Genomic DNA, 23,119 nt, shown 5'->3' with positions numbered 1-23,119 from the left:
GGTACATTTAGGGTTTCTGATAAGAATGAGTTTGAGTCACAGAATTTGAAGAACTAGAATAGGACAAGGTAAATAGAGACTATAACAAGAACAGAGCAAAGGCAGCAATTAAAGCCAAGCCTGAGTCAAAGACAAATCTCTCTGTTCTCCTCCAAGAAAACAACCAGCCCACAGTGATGCTGGCCTCTCACAAACATTGACATCCAAGAGGAAAAACTGATTCCGCACTGGTGCCTTTCAGATCTTTGGAAGAAAAAGGCCTTATTTACTTGGTCTTTACCTTATCAACTAGAAAAGCACTTTGGTGGCTATCTCAGACCAGTTACTATAACAAATGACCATGAGTTGCGTGGCTTACACAATAAACATTTATTCCTCGGGGTTCAGGAGGTTCAAAGCTTAAGATCAAGATGCCAGCATGGTCAGGTTCTTGGTAAGAGGCCTCTTCCTGGTTATGTCCTCACCTGGCCTCTTCCTGGTGCTTGCATGCAGAGTGAGGTCCCGTAAATCCATTAATCCTGTCATGAAGGTCCAAAGTCACTTGAGGGTTGGGGTTTCAGTATATGAATTTTGGGAGGGTAAAAACATTCAGTCTACAGCTGTTGCACATAAAAACCAAGTTCCTACAAAGGGTGACAGATACTCCAGCAAAGTGTAAGAGATATATTTTGAACCAAAATTAACGTGACATGAGCCTAAAGTCTCTGAATATAGAAGAAACATCAGAAAGGCCACCAATTAACCACCTATGGAAGTCATCAAAGAACCATGCAGAGTAACTGAAGTCCAGAGTCAGCATGGCAATATATAATCAAGAGTTCAAGCCTGGCACTATATGTGGCGTTTGTTTTGTTTTTAATTATTTGTTTTTAGGCAGGACCACAATGGAAATGATGGATTTCAAAGCTTCCTCATGTAAGAAACCAGATACAAGCTAGGAAATCTGATCTCAAGAAAAAGATCAAGAAAAACTCTATTGTATGGAAAATATTCAGGTGAACCTCCTGAATTTGAGTACAGATTGTGATAGAAAAAACTTTTTTGACCTGAAACTGAAAAATATGCAAGTAATTCAAATATTTATTGATCACTTAAAATATTCCAATCCAGTTCTCAGTGCCTTACACGTATTAATACATTTAATCCTCATAACAACTTAAGAGATAAGCATTTTTATTGCCTGTTTCTATGGATGAAGAGGCTAAAGCATAGAGACTTAACTTTAAGTCTTAAGCTAGTAGCTGAAAAGGCTGGGGTTCAAACCTAGGCAAGTTGGATTCAGAATGCACTGACTGCTACACTGAACTTACTGCCATCTATACAAAAAAGGCCCTGTGCCTAAAGTGACCAAGAAACTGAAAGAAACTAAGAAACTTTGACTAGAGGATACAAATAAAGGCTGAACGAGAAAGGAAGACAAAAAGGACCAAGTTAAAGAGGATCTGCTTCCAAAAGAGTAGTCAAATACTCTGTTATTTTACTGTAATAGACCCTGTATGAGAGGGTGAAATAATGTCAAGAGAAAGACCATGAATTCCAAGGATACAATCTTATGAGGCGAGACTCCCCCAAGTTTCTTGAGTGTGTCTGCTGTTAACCACATGTAGGTGAAATGGCTTTTTGTGTGGTTGCGGAGGATCTCAATTGTGCTTCCACAGCTTCCAGGTAAGTTCAAATGAAACCAAACTCTAGGGCTGGGCTACAGGACTAGAGTGCACTATCACTTTAGAAATCGTTGGTCATTTGCTCAGTTTTCCATGTTCTTATAAGGAATAAATACAGCATGAACTTCGGAGTCAGGGAGCTATGCATTCTAATCCTAGTTTCAGTACTTACTATAGGTTTTAGGACAAAATGGTCCTCTTGGTTCAGTTTTCTTGACTACCTCACCCCATGTAATAATCTTTGTGTGGGGGGGGGAAGGGGATGACAAGGAGTAAAGTGCACATAACCTTTGCCACTTTAACCATCTTATTTTTTTTCTTATTTTTAGGTAATCTCTACCCCCAACATGGGGTTCAAACTCATGACTCAGAGATCAAGAGTGGCAAGCTCTTCTGACTGAGCCAGCCAGGCACCCCCAGTATTCTTGACCATTAAATGGAGGTAAGATCTCTCACGGCTCTGCAAGGGTTAAATCCACTAAAATGTAAAAAGCATAGCAAAGACTAACACACTATTCAACAAATATTAGCTCTACCCCTTTGCCTAAGCATTTTCAAGCATCTTAAAAGAATGTGTCTTAAAAAGAATATGACAGAAAAGAAAATCATTATAAGTTTTAAAGGTAATATAAAAATCTCTGAATGAAAATATCTTATAATATTAAATAAATTTGATAATAAAGTTCATTAGGTTAGTTGGCTAAAACTCAGTGGTAATGAAGTCAAAGGTCAATCTCTTAGTCTAGCCTTTTTGTTCTCACATGGCGTGTGATTGTTCCATTTCCCAGAATCATCCTTTATTCAAAAAAGAGCCCAATACTTAAACAGGAATTTTAAACAAGGCCCAGAAGTTGTACAACTTAGGAGCAGAGCTAAGACTAGAACTTCTGTTTCCTTTAAAAACAACAACAACAACAAAACCTGTATTTTGAATATCAAACTCAGTGAATAAAAGAAAATTCTCTTTTTCTCTCTATCAGTATTTGTGATGCAAAAATAAAATTCTAAAAACTTGGTGAGGATAAAATGTTTTCACAAACTATATAAAATCTATAAATACTACAAGAAGCTGGAAAGAATTTCAAATGAGGTTGTAAGAAGTTTGTTTCGAGTTTAATACCTTTTTCCATTTCTGTAACAAGTTAGAATATCCCTATAAATACAAAGTTAAGCCTAGATTACTATATTCACACACTCAAAGAATGAACAAACTTCAAAAATAACATTTTTCTTTGTAAAACTCAGTAAACGAATTGGCAACCTTGTGAGATAATCATTTCAATCTAACATTTTATTTAGCAGATAAATATTTATAGAAAAGCTGTAAATTGTATAAATACTTTTGTCAAAATGCTAAGTGAAAGAAGCCAGACACAAAAGATTATATATTCTATGATTCTAATTACATGACACTCTAAAAAAGCAAAACTAATGTTAGAAAACAAATTATTGTTTACCAAAGGCCAGTGGGGAGAAAAGGGATTGACTGTAATTGAACACATGAGTTTTGGAGGTGAAGAAAATGTTCCATATTATGACTATGGCAGTAGATAGACAACTGTATATACATTTTCTAAACTCACTGAACGCTATTCTAAAAACTGGAGAATTTTATGTGAAATTATACCTCAGCTGGAAAAAAGGTTATATATAATAAATCAGCATGCCTTTCAAAGAATCATTTCAGTAAAAATATTTTACTTAGTAAAGAAATAAATTTATTTGTGGAAAATCTGTAAATAATATAAATATCTTTGAAATCCTAAGCACTGTTTATTTTCTGACATTTTTATACAAAATATTTTTTAAATATTCTTCTAGAAAACAAAGCAAAACTAAGAAGTACTTGAAAAGTGACCTTGAATGCAGTTTAAAACCCTCTAAAATGTTTCATAAACACAATACAATGATGACTTCATAGGTCTTTCAATATTTTTTCCAGAATGTAGCAGTATACCAGAGGTTATAAATTTAGGGTGCACAGGAGCCAAGTAGACAACACAAGTGGGTAGTTACCAGTGAGTCCTACTTACTGATACTAGGAAAGAATAAAGACTGCAGTGTAGCCAGAGCTTCTGATGTTTAAAGAAAAGTAGAAATCTAGACTTTATGTGAAATTCCCCGATTTTTTAGAATGATGGCTTGAATTTTTTTTTACAATACCATATGGGCCAAACAAAACACATCCATGGACAGAATTATGACCTCTGGTCCACAGTGCATGCTTTCTCAACTTTTTCAGGAACAAAGTCTTATCATTTTTCTAACTACTTGTCTCTTTATTTAGAGTGAATCTGGAATAATGGGGAATACTAATGCAACTGAAGTAAATTCATCTAAAAATTACATAAAGACTAGTCACTTCTGGTCTTTTGCAGAAAAACCAAGTCCTGTTTACATTTTTTTTCTTTTAAAAAAAATTTTTTTATAGTTTATTTATTTTTGAGACAGAGAGACCAAGCATGAGTGGGGGTGGGGCAGATAGAGAGGGAGACACAGAATCTTAAATAGGCTCCAGGATCTGAGCTGTCAGCACAGAGCCCGACAGGGGCTCGAACCTACAAACCCCGAGATCAGGACCTGAGCCGAAGTCAGACTGAGCCACCCAGGCACCCCGCACCCCGTTTACATTTCTAAGCACACTCATTGGTAAAAAAAGGAACAATCAGTTAGAATGAAGGGAGAGGGGTGAGGAAAAACTGAAGAAAATCACAACTTTTAGACCACAGTCAGCTTCTAGACTCCAGAGCAACAAAATAATCCATGTGTTGAAATTTGAGAACTTCATTGCCCCAACTAGTCCAACCCGGCTGTAAATTTCGAGCAAACAATTCCAAACATTCCCCATCTGGCTTGACATAGTCTTTTAGAACCTCTGTCCAAAAAAGAGAAAAAAAACACAAAAATTATTATTAAGAAAGGAATCAATTTCCTTTTAGCAGTTAAAAGCAAAAGAGCAGGATTGTTTCCTTTAAAAAAAGAAGAGAGAAAAAAAAGGATAGCTAATTAATTTCAAGGATTTCATCACAGACTTTACTATTTATAGTTAGAAGTCATTTGAAATCAATACTCCTGAGATTGGAGATAATACCATCAGAACTTTGAGAAGTCCTGATTTATCAGGTTTCATTTGTAAATGAGAAATAAGGAGTTTAACACCCACACAGATGACTTTTCAATTTTCCAATACTACTGACACATCTCCTGAGTACTAACCTAACTTTTTAACAAATGTAATCCACGCATGAAAAATAAGTATATAGGAACAATATAAAAACAATTCACTTAAAAAACTGAAATAAAATATAAATCTCTACAAGCATATACACTAGCATAAGAGCTGTAAGTGAAGAATTAGACATCAATAAAAATATTAAGAACACATAACTAACAAATATAACAATATCCTCTTAGTTGTAACTGGGTAGTACATTCCCTCATTTCCAAATTATAGATCCTTTTTACCTAAAATTTCACCATATTATTTCCACAGATAAATATTCCTTATGTATACAATTAATAACTACTGAAAACTTTATTTTTGAGAAAAAAAGTGTATCATATATATGATGATTAAATGTTATGATATATAGTAACAGGAAGAAAATACCATAGAAGCCTTTTTTTTAAGTACATGTTCATTGGGATGACAATATTTAAATCAACTTAACCTTGATCATGTTACTGGTTAGCTATATTAACCATATTATAGGAATTGGGTATGAAAATATTAAATCAGGGATGAAAAGTCAGCAGAACTATATTTTTAAAATATAGTTCTTAAGTGCTATACAAAATTGAGCTTACAATAAATCTATCAAATTCCCTTTAGGAATGATAAGTGTTCCTTAGGAGTACTTGATATAGGTAAAGTTTAAAGAAAAGTCATATAAAATATAGGTTTCATGATGTTCCCCAGTTGCTCTCACAGCAAAATAATGGTTTATATGTATAAATGCATTGACCCAATTTATCAAAAATCAAGGAATTTATAAAGTATTCATTGTCAATAACCCAACTGAAGTCAAATTTGGGCTTTGATAGCTTTTAGGAGATGCCAACATGAGACTTCTAGTCCTAACTTAAGTGTATAATTATAATTAAATGTTACTAAACCGTAAAGAAAATTTCCCAGAGCCTTAGAGCCTTTTTTCCCCATGAATTCAATGCCTTACTAACCTCATTTCACTTTTACTGTCACCTAAGATTATAGTGAAGCAAGGTTTTGTTTGTTTGTTCCGTTTTTAGGTATAAAGACGTTAGCAACTCTATTTTAGAACCTTAATCTGGAGTCTAAACTGGAGTCAGTCAAAAATGTTTACTGTTCGGAGCACCCACTATAATCTGTGCAATGGGATTTAACAAAGGAAACAAATATCCATGTCTTCTAAGAGTACACAAGCTAGTAGAAAAAGATGGCTGTGGACCTAGAGTCAACAAACACAATACATAAAATCTCAACCCATTTACTACTTCCTACTTTCTCAACGTAATACATTTCTGCATGGTTTTTTTTTTTCTGGTTAAAAAAAAACAGAAAATCAAGGAGTAATGTTTTTAAAATGTTAACCACATTTCAAAACAAAGCAAAAGAAATAAGGGTAAATTAATGGAAATGTTTTAATTCTCTAATCTTAAATGTCAATTTAAAAGTAAACTCAGGATTTTAGAAGTTCTAACCAGAAGGAAAAATATTTTGTAACTATGTGTGGTAATGGATGTTAACTAGACTCTTTGTGATGGGTGATCATTCCTCAATATATACATACAGAAGCCATTATGTTGTACATTTGAAACTAATATGTCAATTATATCTCAATTTTTAAAAAGAATATTCCAATGTATAAATTTAAGTACGAATGTGATATATAATACACTTAAGATAATTACAGAACATTTGACATTAGTAAGACATGCTACTAACCACAGAAGAGGAAATAATCCATGCATAGCCAGTTATTCCCCTTTTCTAAGGGATGGTGGGGGGGGGGAAGTAGGGGCTCAATCAGTGCACAGAATCTCATCAAACTGTGTTTTACTCTTCAGACAGAAACTGTTAGTGAATGAAGTAGGAAAAGGGAGTAGAGATTCCTCTAAGGTAAAATATGAACACTAATTTTGATTCAGATACTGTTATTTCATAATTTTCCCACCTTAAATCTTTTTTTTTTTAATGTTTTATTTATTTCTAGGAGAGAGAGAGAGAGAGACAGTGTGAGCAGGGGAGGGTCAGAGAGAGAGGGAGTCATAGACTCTGAAACAGGCTCCAGGCTCTGAGCTGGCAGTCAGCACAGAGCCCGACGCGGGGCTCGAACCCACGAACCGCGAGATCATGACCCAAGCGAAAGTCGGACGCTTAACCGACTAAGCCACCCAGGCGCCCCCATAATTTTCCCACCTTAAATCTTTAAATGTAATAAATATTTATAAGGTTATGTGATAAGTTATAGCTATGGATGACTTATATTTTGATCTATAGAAGGAAACTTCAAAACTGAAAAACAAAATAAATGTATCTTTTTAAAATTTTTTACAGGTAGCAGTAGAAATCAATTAAAATATTTAAAAAATCTTAGTGTTTCTAGAAATAAAAGAACATTTCATTTTATAAATATACACAAAACAATTTAAGAACCTTTACATGTAAAAGTTCTAAGCATTATATTTAGGACATATACTATCCCAAATCCGAGTTATGATTTCAGAGTAAATTATAATAAAAAAATCTGAAAACTGGTTTTTGGTGGCTTTAATTTGTATGGCTCTGTATTGAATTCAAAAATACTAACCTCAATTGACATATCTCAGTTCATAGTAACATAAATTCAAAAATACAGAATTACAAATACTTCTTATCTACCACTACCGATCTAAAACATAAAAATTACATATGTCATCATGTAGATTTTTTCCCCAAAAAAATCCTTTCTAAATGTTCCCAGTCCTAAAAATATGTTTGTGCTGCTCTCTACTGGGAATATGGCAGAACTGCATTTCATACACATAAGCTGTAAGACTAATTTTTATTAGTATTAATAAAAGACTAATTTTTACTTACTATTTTAAAACCTTGTTTCTTGAGACTAATATTTAAACATTATTTTATTTTATGTAAAAGGAATTGATAAATAGTTTACCTATAATTTTAGAATAAAAGTTTAGTTCTTTGTTTTTAGATTTTTAAAAGTAAAAAAATAAGCCCTGGGGTGCCCGGCTGGCTCAGTAGGAATAGCATGCAACTCTTGATCTCAGGATCATGAGTTCGAGCCCCATTTTGGGTATTAATTAATTAATTAAGAGATTACTTAAGTAAATAAAAACTAAAGAAAATAAAAAATTCCCAGGACAAACACTAAATTATGCTTTTGATACTCACTGAATGATAAAATTCAAATGAGAAGAATACAAATTAGACTTCCTCCATCAAATATAACTGGTGCCAAACACAATTGTTGTCTCAAAGAATAGTACAACCTCACTTTTCATTTCAGTCATATATTTAATGCATTCGTCTACAGAAGTACACAGCTTAAAGACAATTACTCATTCAGCATTTCTCTAAGTCAAAGAATGGATCATCAGGTAAACATCTGAATATTTTTCAAATGAAATAACACTACAAAGACTCTTCTGCATAAGCAGTTTAAGAGAACAGAAATTCTAAGTGCTATCAATAAAAATTACCTTGGGAATTTGTATTCACTTTCCTATGTACTCTAGCTCACGAACTATCCCATATTCTACAAAATAGTATGATAGGTTGCGGACCTTATAGTTTTCCTGAGCAGCAGCTTAAAAGTTTTTGGTTTTTTGAGTGGGGATCACCAAATCAATATAATAGATATTCCTAAAGAAATTTTTTAATAGATAGATAACTATGAATATCACATTCAGTATCTCTCAAGGACTTACATCTCTATTTTTTCAATTCTATTTTTTTAAACTCTCATTTAAAAAATTTAGCATTCACTAAGCTTCCACTATATGCTACGAATTTCAAAAATATTATAATCAATGCTCACATCTCTAAAACATTAAATACCATTAGTCTCTCTTTAAATGAGGACTTTCAGGTAGAACATGTTAGAGTGACTAATTTAGTAGCAGAGCCAGGATTAAAATTCATGTTAGTTAATCTCCAAAGCCAAAACATTGCACTATTCCTTGCTGCCTTGCTGCTTAGTTTCACTGAATGATGAACATTATACCAAAGTGTTAAGACTAGTTAAGAATTGTAGCCTGCAGGGGCGCCTGGGTGGCTTAGTCGGTTAAGCGTCCGACTTTCGCTTAGGTCATGATCTCGCGGTTCGTGGGTTCGAGCCCCGCGTCGGGCTCTGTGCTGACTGCCAGCTCAGAGCCTGGAGCCTGTTTCAGAGTCTATGACTCCCTCTCTCTCTGACCCTCCCCTGCTCATGCTGTCTCTCTCTCTCTCTCCTAGAAATAAATAAAACATTAAAAAAAAAAAAAAGAACTGTAGCCTGCAGATATTACCTTTCCAGTAGTTCAGAAAAGCAACACTACCTCAACATAAAACTGAGTCTCTACCAAGTATCGAGGGGATTCTAACCATGCCTCTGACTATTATTCTAAGTACCTGGTTTCAGATCAAGCAAAGGAGAGCCCTCGTAGTAAAATAAAGCCACTAGTAGAACTACAGTCCTCAGATGCCCCATCAGTCTATCAAGGACAGTGAGGGAGTAACAACCAAGGGGAACCTAAATAAGTGGTATTAAGGGGAAAAGCTGAAATGAAATAAAATGAATCTATGTAGTCCATCAACAGTTCATAATCTTATTCAACAGTCTTTAGATGGAACAGACCCAGGGACTCCCCTTATTCCAGTCTCTAACCACCTTCCAACCACTTTCCAACTTTCTTTCCAGGAACAACCTCTAGGACCAGCCAACACCATTTTTTGTGGTTTGCTCCTTATTGCTGACCAACAATGAGCTCCCAGATTCATCAGAATTATTCTACTGAGGTGGAGGCCAGTGTCAACCTCTTGATCAACCTGGATCTGTGGGCCTCCTACACCTACCTTTCAGGGCTTCTATTTTGATTGTAATGATACAACTCTGGACAGCCTGAGCACTTCTTCCACAAGATGGCCAAGTATCGCTTGGAAGATGCAAAACCAGTACAGCAGCTGTGCCCTCTTCCAAAGCATGAAGACGCCCTCCCAAGATGAGTGAGGCAAAGCCCTGGTTGCCATGGAAGCTGCCATGACCCTGAAGAAGACCCTGAACCAGGCCCTTCTAGACATACATGCTCTGGGCTCTGCCACACAAATCCCCATCTCTGTAACTTCTTAGAGAGCCACTTCCACATGAGGAGGTAAAACTCACCAAGAAGTTGGGTGACCGCCTAACCTCCACAGGCTGGATGGCATCCAGCTGGGCTGGGCAAGGCCAACTATCTCTTTGAAAGGCTCACTCTCAAGCACAACTAGGAGCCTCTGGAGCCCAGGAGCCTTTGAGCGGCCCCTCCACATCCTCCTGATGTCAGAGCTTCTGCCTGCACCTCTCCCTGCAGCCACTAGACAGCTCTTTAACCATCATGAAGCCCCCTCTCAAGTCATGGACCAAATGAAAACAATAACACTTTTGCAGCAAAATACAAACAAAAAACACTATTCATTAATTCTGCTATAAAATTTTAGGGAACTAATAAAAATAAAACATCTGACTTAATTTCCAAATCTCTACACCAAATACTAAATTTAATCCTTTTCTCAATTTGACAGAAGTCATAACAATTCTATTTTATAAAAACATACCAGCAAGTGGTGGCTTATGTGAGTGAAGAGTACAGGGCACACTGACAATTAACTTGTGATCTGGAATAGGAAGCACTTTTACATCTGCATTCCTAATAAAACAAAAGAACAAAATAAATTATACTTGAAAGGACAGTTTTTTATATATAAGCCACAGTTGCCTTGATTTTTTTTTTACTTTTCGACTAGTTATCTGAATTTAAAAATAAATTCAAGAATAGAAAAAATAATGAAAATCAACAATTTAAGTATTGAGACATTACTGATAATTTCCTCTTCTTCAATAATGACAGTTACACACTAGATAAAACAAAGGATAATATAAAACTTCATGTGCCATGCCATTCATACTTTTCTGGTCTGGGCATTTTCAGATTTTCAAAAATGTAAAAATTAAGGAAAATCAATGATCATTATGCCATTAATTTTATAAAATGTATAACTGTATACATTTATACAATTTTTTAAAAATCGCCTTTCCTACCTTAACGGTACAGCAGTTTTTTCTCGAACTCTCCCCAGTATAAGACCTTCATAAGGCTTTTTGTGTGGAGAATCTAATGGGAACACAAACTCTCCTGAATTGGTGATCTGATAGGAAGGAATCAAAAAAACAAAACAAAATTAAACCACACATCTATAAATATCCAGGAAAGAGTTGGGGTTTTTTTCCTATCACTATACAATTTCCACCAAAGAAAAGAAATTATTAAACCTTTAGGCTAGTGCTATCTAAAAAAAATATAATGGAAGCCACAAATACAAACCACATTTGTAATTTAAATTTTCTACTAGCAATATTAAAAAAGTAAGAAGTTGGGCTGCCTAGGTGGCTCAGTAGGTTAAGTTTCCAACTCTTGATTTCAGCTCAGATCATGATCCCATGGTTCATGAGCTCAAGCCCCACTTCAGGCTCTACACTGACAGCACTGAGTGTGCCTGAAATTCTCTCTCCCTCTCTCTCCCTGCCCCTCCCTAGGGTACACATGCATGTACTCTCTCTCAAAATAAATAAATAAACATTTGTAAAAAGTAGGAAGCATATATAAGTAATTTTAATTATATACTTAGCTTAATCTCACATATCCAAGATGTTATTTTAAAATGTAATCAATTCAAAAAGTTATTGAGGTATGTCACATTTTTTTCATACTCTCTTTGAAATACAATGTACATCTTACACTTAGCATCAATTCAATTTTGAATAACCATAATTCATGTGGTGAATAATGACATATGGATAGTGACTATAAGGGACTAAAATATTTTAAATATCACTTTATCACTTTATACATAAAAATCTACTTTTCATTAAAATTCATCCCTGAAAACCACGTCATCAATTCATTTATTCATTCAAATAACATTTATTGATTATTGATAATATAAATTAAGTAGATTATAGTAAAATATATTCCTTCATAGAAAATAGTGTTGTAAACATTGTCAGAGCTAGAATTAGTGATAAAAGCAACTAAGGGATTGATAAGATAGACAATACTTAGACATGTTTGTTTTTTTTTTAACTTCAGATATGAGAGCTTTTTAAAATGTCATCCTGATATCTCCCTGAGTGACTTTCTAAGGCCAGCACTTTGCAACTCACAAGGAAAAAGCCTCAAAGAATAAGAAAATAAAAGTGTTTAGTATCAAAGTAAAAGTTCTAATTAGACTGTGTTGAAGGAGTAGAGCAGTGACTTGTTAAGTGTTAAAAATTAGATGCTACATTTATGTGACTTACATAGCATGTTATAATAACCAGTTAATATCTGAACTTACTTTTACCCAGTGCCATTCAGCTACTACCTCAATAGACCAAGAAGGATAAAGTTCTTCCTTTACAAAACGTAGGTGCTTCTGTCTATTGGTCACCCAAGTAATAACAAGACAGTCTGGAGCAGCCAGTTTAGGGATAGGTATCTGCTTTATTTGCAGTGGTGATAAATAACTGTACCTAAAATTAAACAGAAAAAAAAATTAGCAAAATTCACTGCAAAAAGGAAAAATAAGCAGAGAAAAGACCCACATAATACCGACTACACAAACACAGATCTCCTATAGCTGTTTATTTGTATAGCTAAATATGAAGCCACAGTGACACCCAGTGGACATACTATAACATGCAAGTCAGAATTAACCCAAGTCATTTTTAACAGTGTAAAACTGCCAGGCTATATTTATCATTTCTAAATGTATTACATTTCAGTAATTTCACTAATATGCTTTTCCCTCATTCAAAATTAAGCAAATATTATTGTTTTGTTTCATAATCCTAACAGTAAGTCTTGAAACTATGGTCTCAATATTCCACTATATTTTCAACCTTCAATCTATCATCCTGCTTCTTCTTTATTCCCAATCTATTCTACTGGGCTCTCTGAAATCTTCATGTTTTTATTTTTTACAAAATACTATATTCTTGTACCTCTGAGTCATTAATAGTACAAACTTTGATTTCTCTTGCTAGAATTACTTGCTCAATAATATCCAATCTAAAGAATGTGGCCCTTACTCTAACACTCAACACACGCAACAAAGAGAGGAGGTTCAGTATTCTCCTAGCTCTATTATTGCTACTTCTAGGCTATAACTCCACCATCTGCATAAAATCCACTTCTCCTTGAGGGACATGCTATCCACCTATGCTAGACTGTAATGTTCTTTATTAAACCCATTTCTTGGGGTGCCTGGATGGCTCAGTCGGTTAAGTGTCCGACTTTGGCCCAGGTTATGATCTGACAGTTCGTGGGTTTGAGCCCTGCATTAGGCTCTGTGCTGATAGCTCAGAGCCTGGAACCTATTTCGGATTCTGTGTCTCCCTCTCTCTCTGACCCTCCCCTGCTCACGCTGTCTCTATCAGAAATAAATAAAAAGCATTAAAAAACTTAAAAAAAAACATTTCTTCCTCAGTCTTCATATCAGTAAAGCTTTACGCTCTAAGATCCTTCTCTCTTACCAACACAAACCTTGTCGTTATCCTGGGCAATTTCAAGGCACAATCTATATAATAGACACACCTCACCTAATCTTCCCCTAAACAAATACAATTGCATTCATCTCAATAATCCATTCCAGTGACCCCAACCTGGGCCTTGTCATCACTCATACTTAATTTCATCTCAAACCAAATGTCAATCTCTGGCAGCAAATACCTATCCCTTACCTATTCTTTAACCTTATCAAAGCACCCCATGCCCCATCCCTTTACTTTACTGAGTCTATCATTTCTTCCTGCCCACATGCCCTTCTTCTCCACAGACTAGCAATCACCAATCATTTCACTGTCTTCTCTCTAAATTACCATCACCTCTTTACCCTTCACCCCACAGTTCCTTTAAACCTCCAATCTTCAATTCAACTTCCACACAACTCAATTGCACTTCTTCATATGGGGGAAATCAGGTGGAGAAAAATGAGAAGTGAAGAATTGGGTCAATTAAACCCATTCTCAGGCTCTCAAAACTACAAAAGCTACTCATCAATTCTTTTATTTATCCTTGGTCAACTACAAACCCTCATCTCTTTTCAAATCTCTTGCCCAAACTCACTGTTGGCAGATGAAGTTTAACTCATATATCAGTAAAAATAAAAGTCAACAGACTCCTTCAACTACCTAACCCTCTCTCCTTATATACCTTCACTGATCTATTTCTATACATTTCCTCTTAAATGAAATGGTATGGCTTCACCTATTTAAAGCTTACCAGTCCAACTGTGTTCTCTTATTCCCATTTTCTACTATCTTATAGTGCTAATTATTCCTCTCCTTCTGTATTTCAACCTCTCTAGTAGTTCCTTACGATCAGCCTAGGTATTAAAGGAAGAAAGAGAAGAGAAAGAGGGAAAGAAGGTAGTGGAAAAGAAAAGAGACAAGAAATTCCCTCAATTCAGTCTTCTAATGTCTACAACTAACCTAAGGACTGGTATGCATTTAGTCCTTCTACTTTCTTTTATGTTATTCCTCAATGGACTAATAGGCTTCTACTATTATACCTGTTCTAGAAAAAGTAAACATCCTAATGGCCAAACGCAAGAAACACTGGAATCCAACTCTCATACATAGCAACTGCATGATGTGAGGAAGTGATCAATAAGTATTTTCTCAAATAAACAGAAAAGTAAAATATTCAGATCTTATGCACCCAAGTTTTCTATCATCCAGACCAGTGCTCTTCCAGTAGGCTAGCATATCTTATAATCAAACTGGTAATTTAAAAAAACTAAGGGGTACCTGGGTGGCTCAGTCATTAAGCATCTTACTTCAGCTCAGGCCATGATCTCACAGTTCGTGAGCTCAAGAGATGTAAGATGAGCTCAAGTTATGTAAGAGATATCCTTGTTTTAAGAAGATACATGCAAAAGAATTTGTGGGTGAAAGCATGATTTCTACAACATCAGATAAAAAAGCAGAGAGATGGAAAGAGAAAAACTACACACAAATGTGGTACAATATTAATAACCAGTGAATCTGAAGGAAAGGTAATTGATACTCACATGGTATCCTTTCAACTTTTCTCAAAGTTTGGAATTTTTAAAGTCAAAAGTTAAGAGAAAGAAGCAATACAATAACTCATTACAAAAAAAGATCATAAAGATATACCTATAAGCTAACTGCAGGAGAAAAACAAAAAAGTTCAAAATGTGCTGTGTAAAACTATCACAAAATATTATAAAAAAGAATAAGTCTACTTTTCTGAATTATAAAAGATGCTCCCAAAGATGCTAATTATGATCAAGGATAGGCTTACTTTTTAAAACATCTAAAGAATATTCAAGAAGACTATCAATTTCCATTAAAATAAAATGCAAATGAAATTTAAACTGAATTTAAAAAAAATTTTTAACATTTATTTATTTTTGAGAGAGACCAAGACAAAGTGCAAGATGGGAAGGGGCAGAGACAGAGGGAGACACAGAATCACAATCAGGCTCCAGGCTCTAAGCTGTCAGCACAGGGCCCAATATGGGACTTGAACTCAAGACTGAGGCAGTGGGTTAAGCATCTGACTTCGGCTCAGGTCATAATCTCATGGTTCCTAGGTTCAAGCCCTGCATCAGGCCCTATGCTGACAGCTCAGTGGAGCCTGCTTCAGATTCTGTGTCTCCCAGTGGTACAGAACCACTGAAACTCTCACTGGGGTTAAGAGGCACCAGTAAGTGGCATTTTTACATTCTACATCCACCTTCATACCATAAACAAGGGCAGGGTCCGGGCACTCTACCAACCTGCTAGGACCACCCCAGCACACTCTAGACCTCTGGCCCACACCAGCTCCAGCTGTCCTTCAAAGACAGCCCCCACACAGTACACCCCAGGTCTCCAACCTATCTCCAGCCATCCTGCCAAGTCAGGCCCGACATAACACCCTCCAGAACCCAATGGGCCTATGCCAAATCCAGCCATCCCTCAAAGGCAGCCCCAGCATAGCACATCTACATAGGACATACCCAACCGATGCCCACTCCAGCTCCAGCAATTCCACAGAAGTGGCCACAGCACATGTCCCAGAACCTCCAAGCCATGCCCACTTCAGCTCTAACCAGCCTGCCAAAGCCACCAGACACACAGTCTACACAGCAGGCAGACCTACACAAGGCCACTCTTTCAATACCAGGAAAGTTAGGTCTTTCGGCTAATTCATAGAAACACACACAGAAAGTCAAACAAAATGAGGAGACAGAAATACATTCCAAGCAAAACAAGAAAAAAACCCAGAAACAAAGAAAAACCTAAAGAAAAGGAGATAAGTAATTTACCTGATAAAGGGTTCAAAGTAATGGTCATAAAAGATGCTCACCAAACACAGGAGAAAAATGTAAGAACACAGTTAGAACTTCAACAAAAGGAAAGAAAATACTTTTCAAAACCCCATCAGAGCTGAGGAATACAATAACTGAAATAGAAAAATACACTAGAAAGGACCAAAAGCAGATTACATAATAGAGAAGGATGAATCAGCAATCTGGAAGAGAGAATAGTTGAAATTACACAATGAGAATAGCAAAAAATAATCTTTTTAAGGAGGATAGTTTTAGGGGACCTCCGGAACAAGCAGCATACTAACATTCTCATTATATGAGTCCCAGAAGGAAAAGAGAGAGTAAAACTGCCAGAAAAATCGAAGAAATAATGACTGAAAACTTCCCTAGCTTGAGAAAGGAAATACATTATCAGATGCAGAAAGCTTAGAGAGCCCCTAATAAAGTGAGCCCAAAGAGATCCACCAAAACATATTATAAATAAAATGGCAAAAGTTAAAGATAATGAGATAATGTTAAAATAGCAATAAAAAAAATAATCATATATGAGGAAAACTCTGTAAGATGATTAGCTCTTTTTTTTTTTTTACTTGAGAGAGAGAGTGTGAGAGAGAACAAGCACACAAGCGAAGGAGAGGAACAGAGGGAGAAAGAGAATCGTAAGCAGCCTCCATACTCAGTATGGTGACTGACACGGGGCTAGATCCCATGACCCTTGGATCATAACCTGCGCCAAAATCAAGAATGAGACACTAAACCAACTGAGCCACCCAGGCATCCTGATCAGTTCATATTTCAGCAAAAACTTTGCAAGCCAGAGAGAGTACCAATAAATATTTAAAGTGCTGAAAAGGAAAATCTTACAACCAAAAATACTCTACCCAGCAAGGCTGTCATTCAGAATTGAAAGAGAGATAAAGGGTTTCCCAGACAAGCAAAAGCTAAAGGAATTCATCCTAACTAAACCAGCCTTATAAGAAATGTTAAAGATCTTCTTTAAGCAGAAAAGAAAGTACCATGACTAAAAATAAGAAAATATATGAAATGAAAAAAATCTCACTCATGGGGCACCTGGGTGGCTTAGTCGGTTAAGTGTCCAACTTTTGCTTAGGTCATGATCTCGCAGTTCGTGGGTTCAAGCCCCGTGTCGGGCTCTCTGCTGACTGCCAGCTCAGAGCCTGGAGCCTGTTTCAGAGTCTGTGACTCCCTCTCTCTCTCTGACCCTTCCCTGCTCACGCTGTCTCTCTCTCTCTCTCTCCTAGAAATAAATAAAACATTAAAAAAAAAAAAAGAAAAAATCTCACTCATAAAGGCAAAATATATAATAATGACAGTGGATGAACCAACTAAAAAGCTAGTATGAGGTTAAAAACAAACAAGTAAATTGGGCAACTGGGTGGCTCAGTCAGTTAAGTATCCAACTTTGGCTCAGGTCATGATCTCTAGTTCGTGAATTTGAGCCCCACATAGGGCTCTCTGCTGTCAGTGCAAACCCTGCTTCAGATCCTCTGTCTCCCTCTTTCTCTGCCTTTCCTCAACTTCTACACACATGCACACACTCCCTTTCTCTCAAAAAGAAACATTTTTAAAAAAAATTAAACTCAACTATAACTACAATAAGTAGTTAAGTGATAAAAAAAAAAAAGACATAAAATATAATGTCAAAAACAGAAAATGTTGAGGGGCAGTAAAAAAGTAGTGCTTTTAGAATGCATTCAAACTGGGGCGCCTGGGTGGCTTAGTCAGTTAAGCATCTGACTTTCACTTAGGTCATGATCTCGCAGTTCGTGGGTTCAAGCACCGCGTCGGGGTCTGTGCTGACTGCCAGCACAGAGCCTGGAGCCTGTTTCAGTCTGTGACTCCCTCTCTGACCCTCCCCTGCTCATGCTGTCTCTCTCTCTCCTAGAAATAAATAAAAAACATTAAAAAAAAAAAAGAATCCATTCAAACTTAAACTATCAGTTTAAAATAGACTGCTATATACCTAAGGTCGTTATATATAAACTTCATAGCAACCACAAACCAAAAACCTACAACAGATATACAAAACACAAAGACAAAAGAACCCAAACATAACTCTAAAGAAAACCATCAAATCACAGGGGAAGAGATCAAAAGAAGGACAAAGAAACACAAAAGAATCACAAAAACAACAAAAAAAATAATTAAAATGTTAATAAGTACATACCAACCAATAATTATGTTAAATAAAATGGACTAAAATGCCCTAGCCAAAAGACATAGGAAAGCTGAATGGCTTAAAAAAAAAAAGACCCATCTATATGCTGCCTGGAAGAAACTCACTTCACATCTAAAGTCACATATAGACTAAAAAGATAAAGGGATGGTAAGAGGTGTTCCGTGCAAATAAAAACAGAATGAAAGCTGAAATACCAATACTCATATTAATAGAATAAACTTTACAACAAAGACTGTAACAAAAAATAAAGAAGAGCATTACATAATGATAAAGGAGTCAACCCAAGAAGATAATATAATAGTTATAAATATTTATGCACCCAACATAGTAGCACCTAAATATTTAAACCAAGTATTAACAGACCTAAAGAAAGAAATTGACATTAATACAATAATAATAGGGAACTTCAATACCCCCATTTATATAAATAGATAGATCATCCAGACAGAAATCCATAAGGAAATTTTGCCCTTAGACAACACATTAGACTAGATGGACGTAATAAATATATACAGCACAATTCACCCAAAAACTATAGAAGACACATTTTTTTCAATGACACATGGAACATTCTTCAGGACAGATAATACAGTAGGTCACAAAACAAGTCTCAATAAGGTTAAAAAAAAACATTGAGCATCTTTTCTAACCATGATAGTTAAATCAAAAGTCATTTACATGAAGAAAACTAAAAAAACCATAAACATGTGGCGACTAAAAACTGTTACTGAACAACCAATGGGTAAACAAAGAAATCAAAGAGGAAATCAAAAAATACTCTGAAACAAATGAAAATAGAAACACACATGGCGCCTGGGTGACTTAGTCACTTGAGTGTCCAACTCTTGATTTCAGCTCAGGTCATGATCTCAGGGTCATGGAATCAAGCCCCATGTCAGGCTTTGCACTGAGCATGGAGTCTGCTTAAGATTGTCTCTCTCTCCTTCTGCCCCTCTCCCCCACTTGCACTCTCTAAAATTGAAAAAAAAAAAAAAAAGGAAATGGAAACACAACTTTCCAAAATTGCAGCAAAAGCAGTTCTAAGAGGGACGTTTATAGTGATACAAAACTACCTAAGAAACAAGAAAAATCCCTTAGATTTGGCCAGCTGTAGGGTACTTGGTGTTTGTGAGGGAAGAATTTTTAAGTTTACAGGTCTAATAATTAGGAAACCAAATTACTTATTGATAACTGAATATTCTGTAATTTGGAGTAAACATGCACTAAAATGAAAAGAGGTTTCATTTGAGGCCAGGGAGAAAAAACTGTTTTCCCAAATGGACACTGTGATAGCTGTGTGTCAGGCCTTTTGAAGCTGGCATTTGGGAGAATAAATGAGGGTTCTTGCTTTCCAGAAAAGAAGGGAAGTTGTGGATGCTTAGTCTGTGTGTCAGCCTGCTGGGTAGTGACTGTTAGGTTGGTCCCAGGCCATGAGCAACAACTGACATGACATGTAGAAAGAAGGAGCAATAAAGCATCTTGTAGCAGCAAAAAGAAGGAGGAAGAAGAGAGAAAGAAACAAGAAAAATCCCAAATAAACAATATAATCTAAACCAGAAAAAATAAGAACAAAACCTAAAGTTAGTAGAAGGAAGGAAATAATAAAGTTTAGAGTGGAAATTTTACAAAAAAATTAGAGATAAAACTGAAATAGAAACTAAAAAAAAAAAAAAGAAAAAATAGAAAAGATCAATAAAACTAAAATCAGGTTCTTTAAAAACTTAAAATTGAAAAATCCTAGCCAGGCTCATCAAGAAAAAAAGAAAAGGCTCACATGAATTAAATCAAAAATGAAAGGGAAGTTACAACTGAAACCACAGAAATACACAGGAGACTATCACAGAAGAGTACTAAAAACAATTATATGCCAACAAACTGGATAACCTAAGAAGATGGGTAAGTTCCTCAAAACACAGAAGCTTATTAGACTGAATCACAGAGAAATAGAAAATCTGAATATACCAATTACAAGTAATTAAATTGAATCAGAAATTTAAAAACTCCCAGAAAACAAAAGTCCAAAACAAGATTGCTTCATATATGATAATGTACTAAACATGTAAAGAGGAGTTAGTAACTATTCTTCTCAAATTATTCCAAAAACTTGAAGAGGAAGAAATGTTTCTAAACCCATTTTGCAAAGCCAGCAGAACCCCAATACTCAGACAAATATACCAATAAAAAAGGAAATTACAGGCCAATATTTCCAATAAACACAGATATTAGTAAACCACAATCAACAATACATTAAAAGGATTAAAATCTGGTGGCATTTACCAATATACTATACAACATCAACAAAATTAAAGCTAAAATATGATCACCTAAATAGATGCAAAAAAGCATTTGACATATACAACATCCATTTATGATAAAAACCCTAAAAAAGTGGATAAAGAAAGAAAATACCAAGTATAATAAAGTCCAAATATGATAGACCCTCAGCTAACATCATAATCAGTGGTGACAAGCTGAAAGCATTTCCTCTGAGATCAGGAACAAGACAAGGATACCCATTCTCACCACTTATTCAACATAGTATTGGAAACCCTAGCCACACTAATTAAGTAAGAAAAAAAAATTAAGGCATCCAAATTGAAAAAGAATAAGTAAAACTGCCACTACTTGCAGATGACATAATATCATCTATAGAAAACCATAAGGATTCACCAAAAAACTATTAGAACTAATAAAATAATTGAGGGAAATCACAGGATACCGAATGAACATACAGAAATATAATCTCTTGCATTCATATACACTAATAATGAGCTAGCAGAAAGAGAAACCAAGAAACAATCCCATTTACAACTGCAACAAAAAGAATAAAATACCTAGGAAAAAAAATTTAACCAAGGAAGTGAAAGACCTGTACACTGAAAAGTATGACATTGATGAAAAACCTGAAGACAACACAAAGAAATGGAAATATTCACTGTGCTCATGGACTCAAAAAATTAATATTGTGAGGATGTCCATACTACAGAAAGCAATCTACAGATTTAATGCAACCCCTATCAAAATACCAAAGGCATTTTTAACAGAACTAGAACAAAGAATCCTAAAATTTGTATGGAACCACAGAAAACCCTACATAGTAAAAGTGATCTTAAGAAGAACAAAGCAGGAAGCATTGTGCTCCCTGATTTCAAAGTATATTAAAAAGCTATTCTAATCAGAATAGTATGGTACTGATACAAAGAAACACACATACATCAATGGAACTGAATAGATAGCCCAAAAATAAACGCACACAGATACAATCACCATCTGGCAACTGCCTTAGTAATAACTGATTTGGGCAAGACTCATCAAGGGATGCTATATTACTTTCCTATTGCTGCTTTCAAAAGTGTCAATTTCTGGGATGCCTGGGCGGCTCACTTGGTTAAGCATCCAACTTCATCTCAGGTAATGGTCTCACAGTTCACGAGCTCCAGTCCTGCATAAAGCTCTGTCCTGACAGCTTGGAGCCTGGAACCTGCTTCAGATTGTGCGTCTTCCTCTCTCTCTGCCCCTCCCCTGATCATGCTCTGTCTCTCTCAAAAATAAACATAAAAGAAAAAAACAAAACAAAAAAAGTCAATTTCCTGAAACACCTGAGAAAAGTTTCTGAGAAAAGACTTAGGAACTTCCAAATTAAAGGACAGTAAAGAGATATGTACATGAATAAAAGGCATGATTCAGGATTTTGTTAAAAATTTCTGGGATAACTGGTAAAACCTGAATAAGGTCTATAGATGAGACACTAGTGCTATATCAATAACAGTACTATATCAATGTTCATTACCTATTTTGACAATTGCATTACAATTATATGTGAGAATTTCTATGTTTTCAGGAAATACAGAATGAAATATTTCAGAGTAACTTACTTTTTCTCTTAAATAATTTATTTTCATATGGTTTAGAAAAAATTATGTATAGATATCTATATGCAAACACACACATAGAGGATACATGAACACTTTGTATGATTCTTGCAACTTTAAGAGAAAAATATCCTAACTCATAAACAAAAAAGCATAAGAAACCTGGAGAAAATTGTGGAGATAAAGAAATTTCACATTAAGTTGAAGTTAAGGTAATAGGAAGTATTCAAGTCTAGAGTTGAACATTCAAAGGAAATATAACTGAAGATATTCAGTAGTATAAGAGAGGAAAATTTAAAATTTTGAAAAAGCTATTAAATGAAATGTCCTTGAGGTGCCTGGGTGGCACCTCCATAAAGCTGACTTTTGATTTTGGCTCGGTTCATGACTTATAGTTCATGAGATGGGGCCCTGCATTGGGCTCTGTGCTGTCACCATGGGGCCTGATTTTATTTCTCTCTGTCTCTCTGGCCCTCCACAACCCACACTCCATAAACAAACATGAAAAAAAAAAAAAAAAAAGGAGGGGCACTTGGGTGGCTCAGTCAGTTACACGTTCAACTTCGACTCAGGTCATGATTTCACGGTCTGTGTGTTGGAGCCCCTCCTGGGGACCTGTGCTGACAGCTTAGAGCTTGGAACCTGCTTTGGATTCTGTCTCCCTCTCCCTCTGTCTCAAAAATAAGCATTAAAAAAAAAAAAAAAAGGAAGTGTCCTCTCCATAATTAAACTTACTACTCTGAGAGATGACATAAACAAAAAAGGTGACAAATTTTAAAAAGTTAAAGATGGACTAGACAAATTCATAGTAGCTACTGAGGAAAACTATAGAAGCATACCTCAGAGA

General features: G+C 35.5%; 1 protein-coding gene across 2 annotated transcripts in view; it reads right to left on the bottom strand.

Annotated features, from left to right (window-relative positions):
* Window positions 1-4,014: 4,014 nt before the first annotated feature.
* The window catches only part of METTL4 (methyltransferase 4, N6-adenosine), a 42,401-nt gene continuing 23,296 nt past the window's right edge, over window positions 4,015-23,119 (bottom strand). The window contains exons 5-8 of one of the 2 annotated variants that reach the window (XM_077778171.1): window positions 12,220-12,394; window positions 10,925-11,031; window positions 10,441-10,532; window positions 4,015-4,539 (exon numbers count right to left, since the gene is read on the bottom strand). In XM_077778171.1, coding sequence (XP_077634297.1) covers window positions 4,394-4,539; window positions 10,441-10,532; window positions 10,925-11,031; window positions 12,220-12,394 — 520 coding nt within the window. In that variant the 3' untranslated portion in view covers window positions 4,015-4,393. The remainder of the gene's footprint in view (window positions 4,540-10,440; window positions 10,533-10,924; window positions 11,032-12,219; window positions 12,395-23,119) is intronic. The other variant, XM_077778172.1, reaches the window with a different exon arrangement.

The sequence above is a fragment of the Crocuta crocuta genome, unplaced genomic scaffold (assembly GCF_008692635.1).
Source record: "Crocuta crocuta isolate KB4526 unplaced genomic scaffold, BGI_CrCroc_1.0 scaffold26, whole genome shotgun sequence".
Classification (NCBI taxonomy): Eukaryota; Metazoa; Chordata; class Mammalia; order Carnivora; family Hyaenidae; genus Crocuta; species Crocuta crocuta.
The sequence above is the reverse complement of the archived record's forward strand: the minus strand, read 5'-3'. Positions and strand labels throughout refer to the sequence as shown.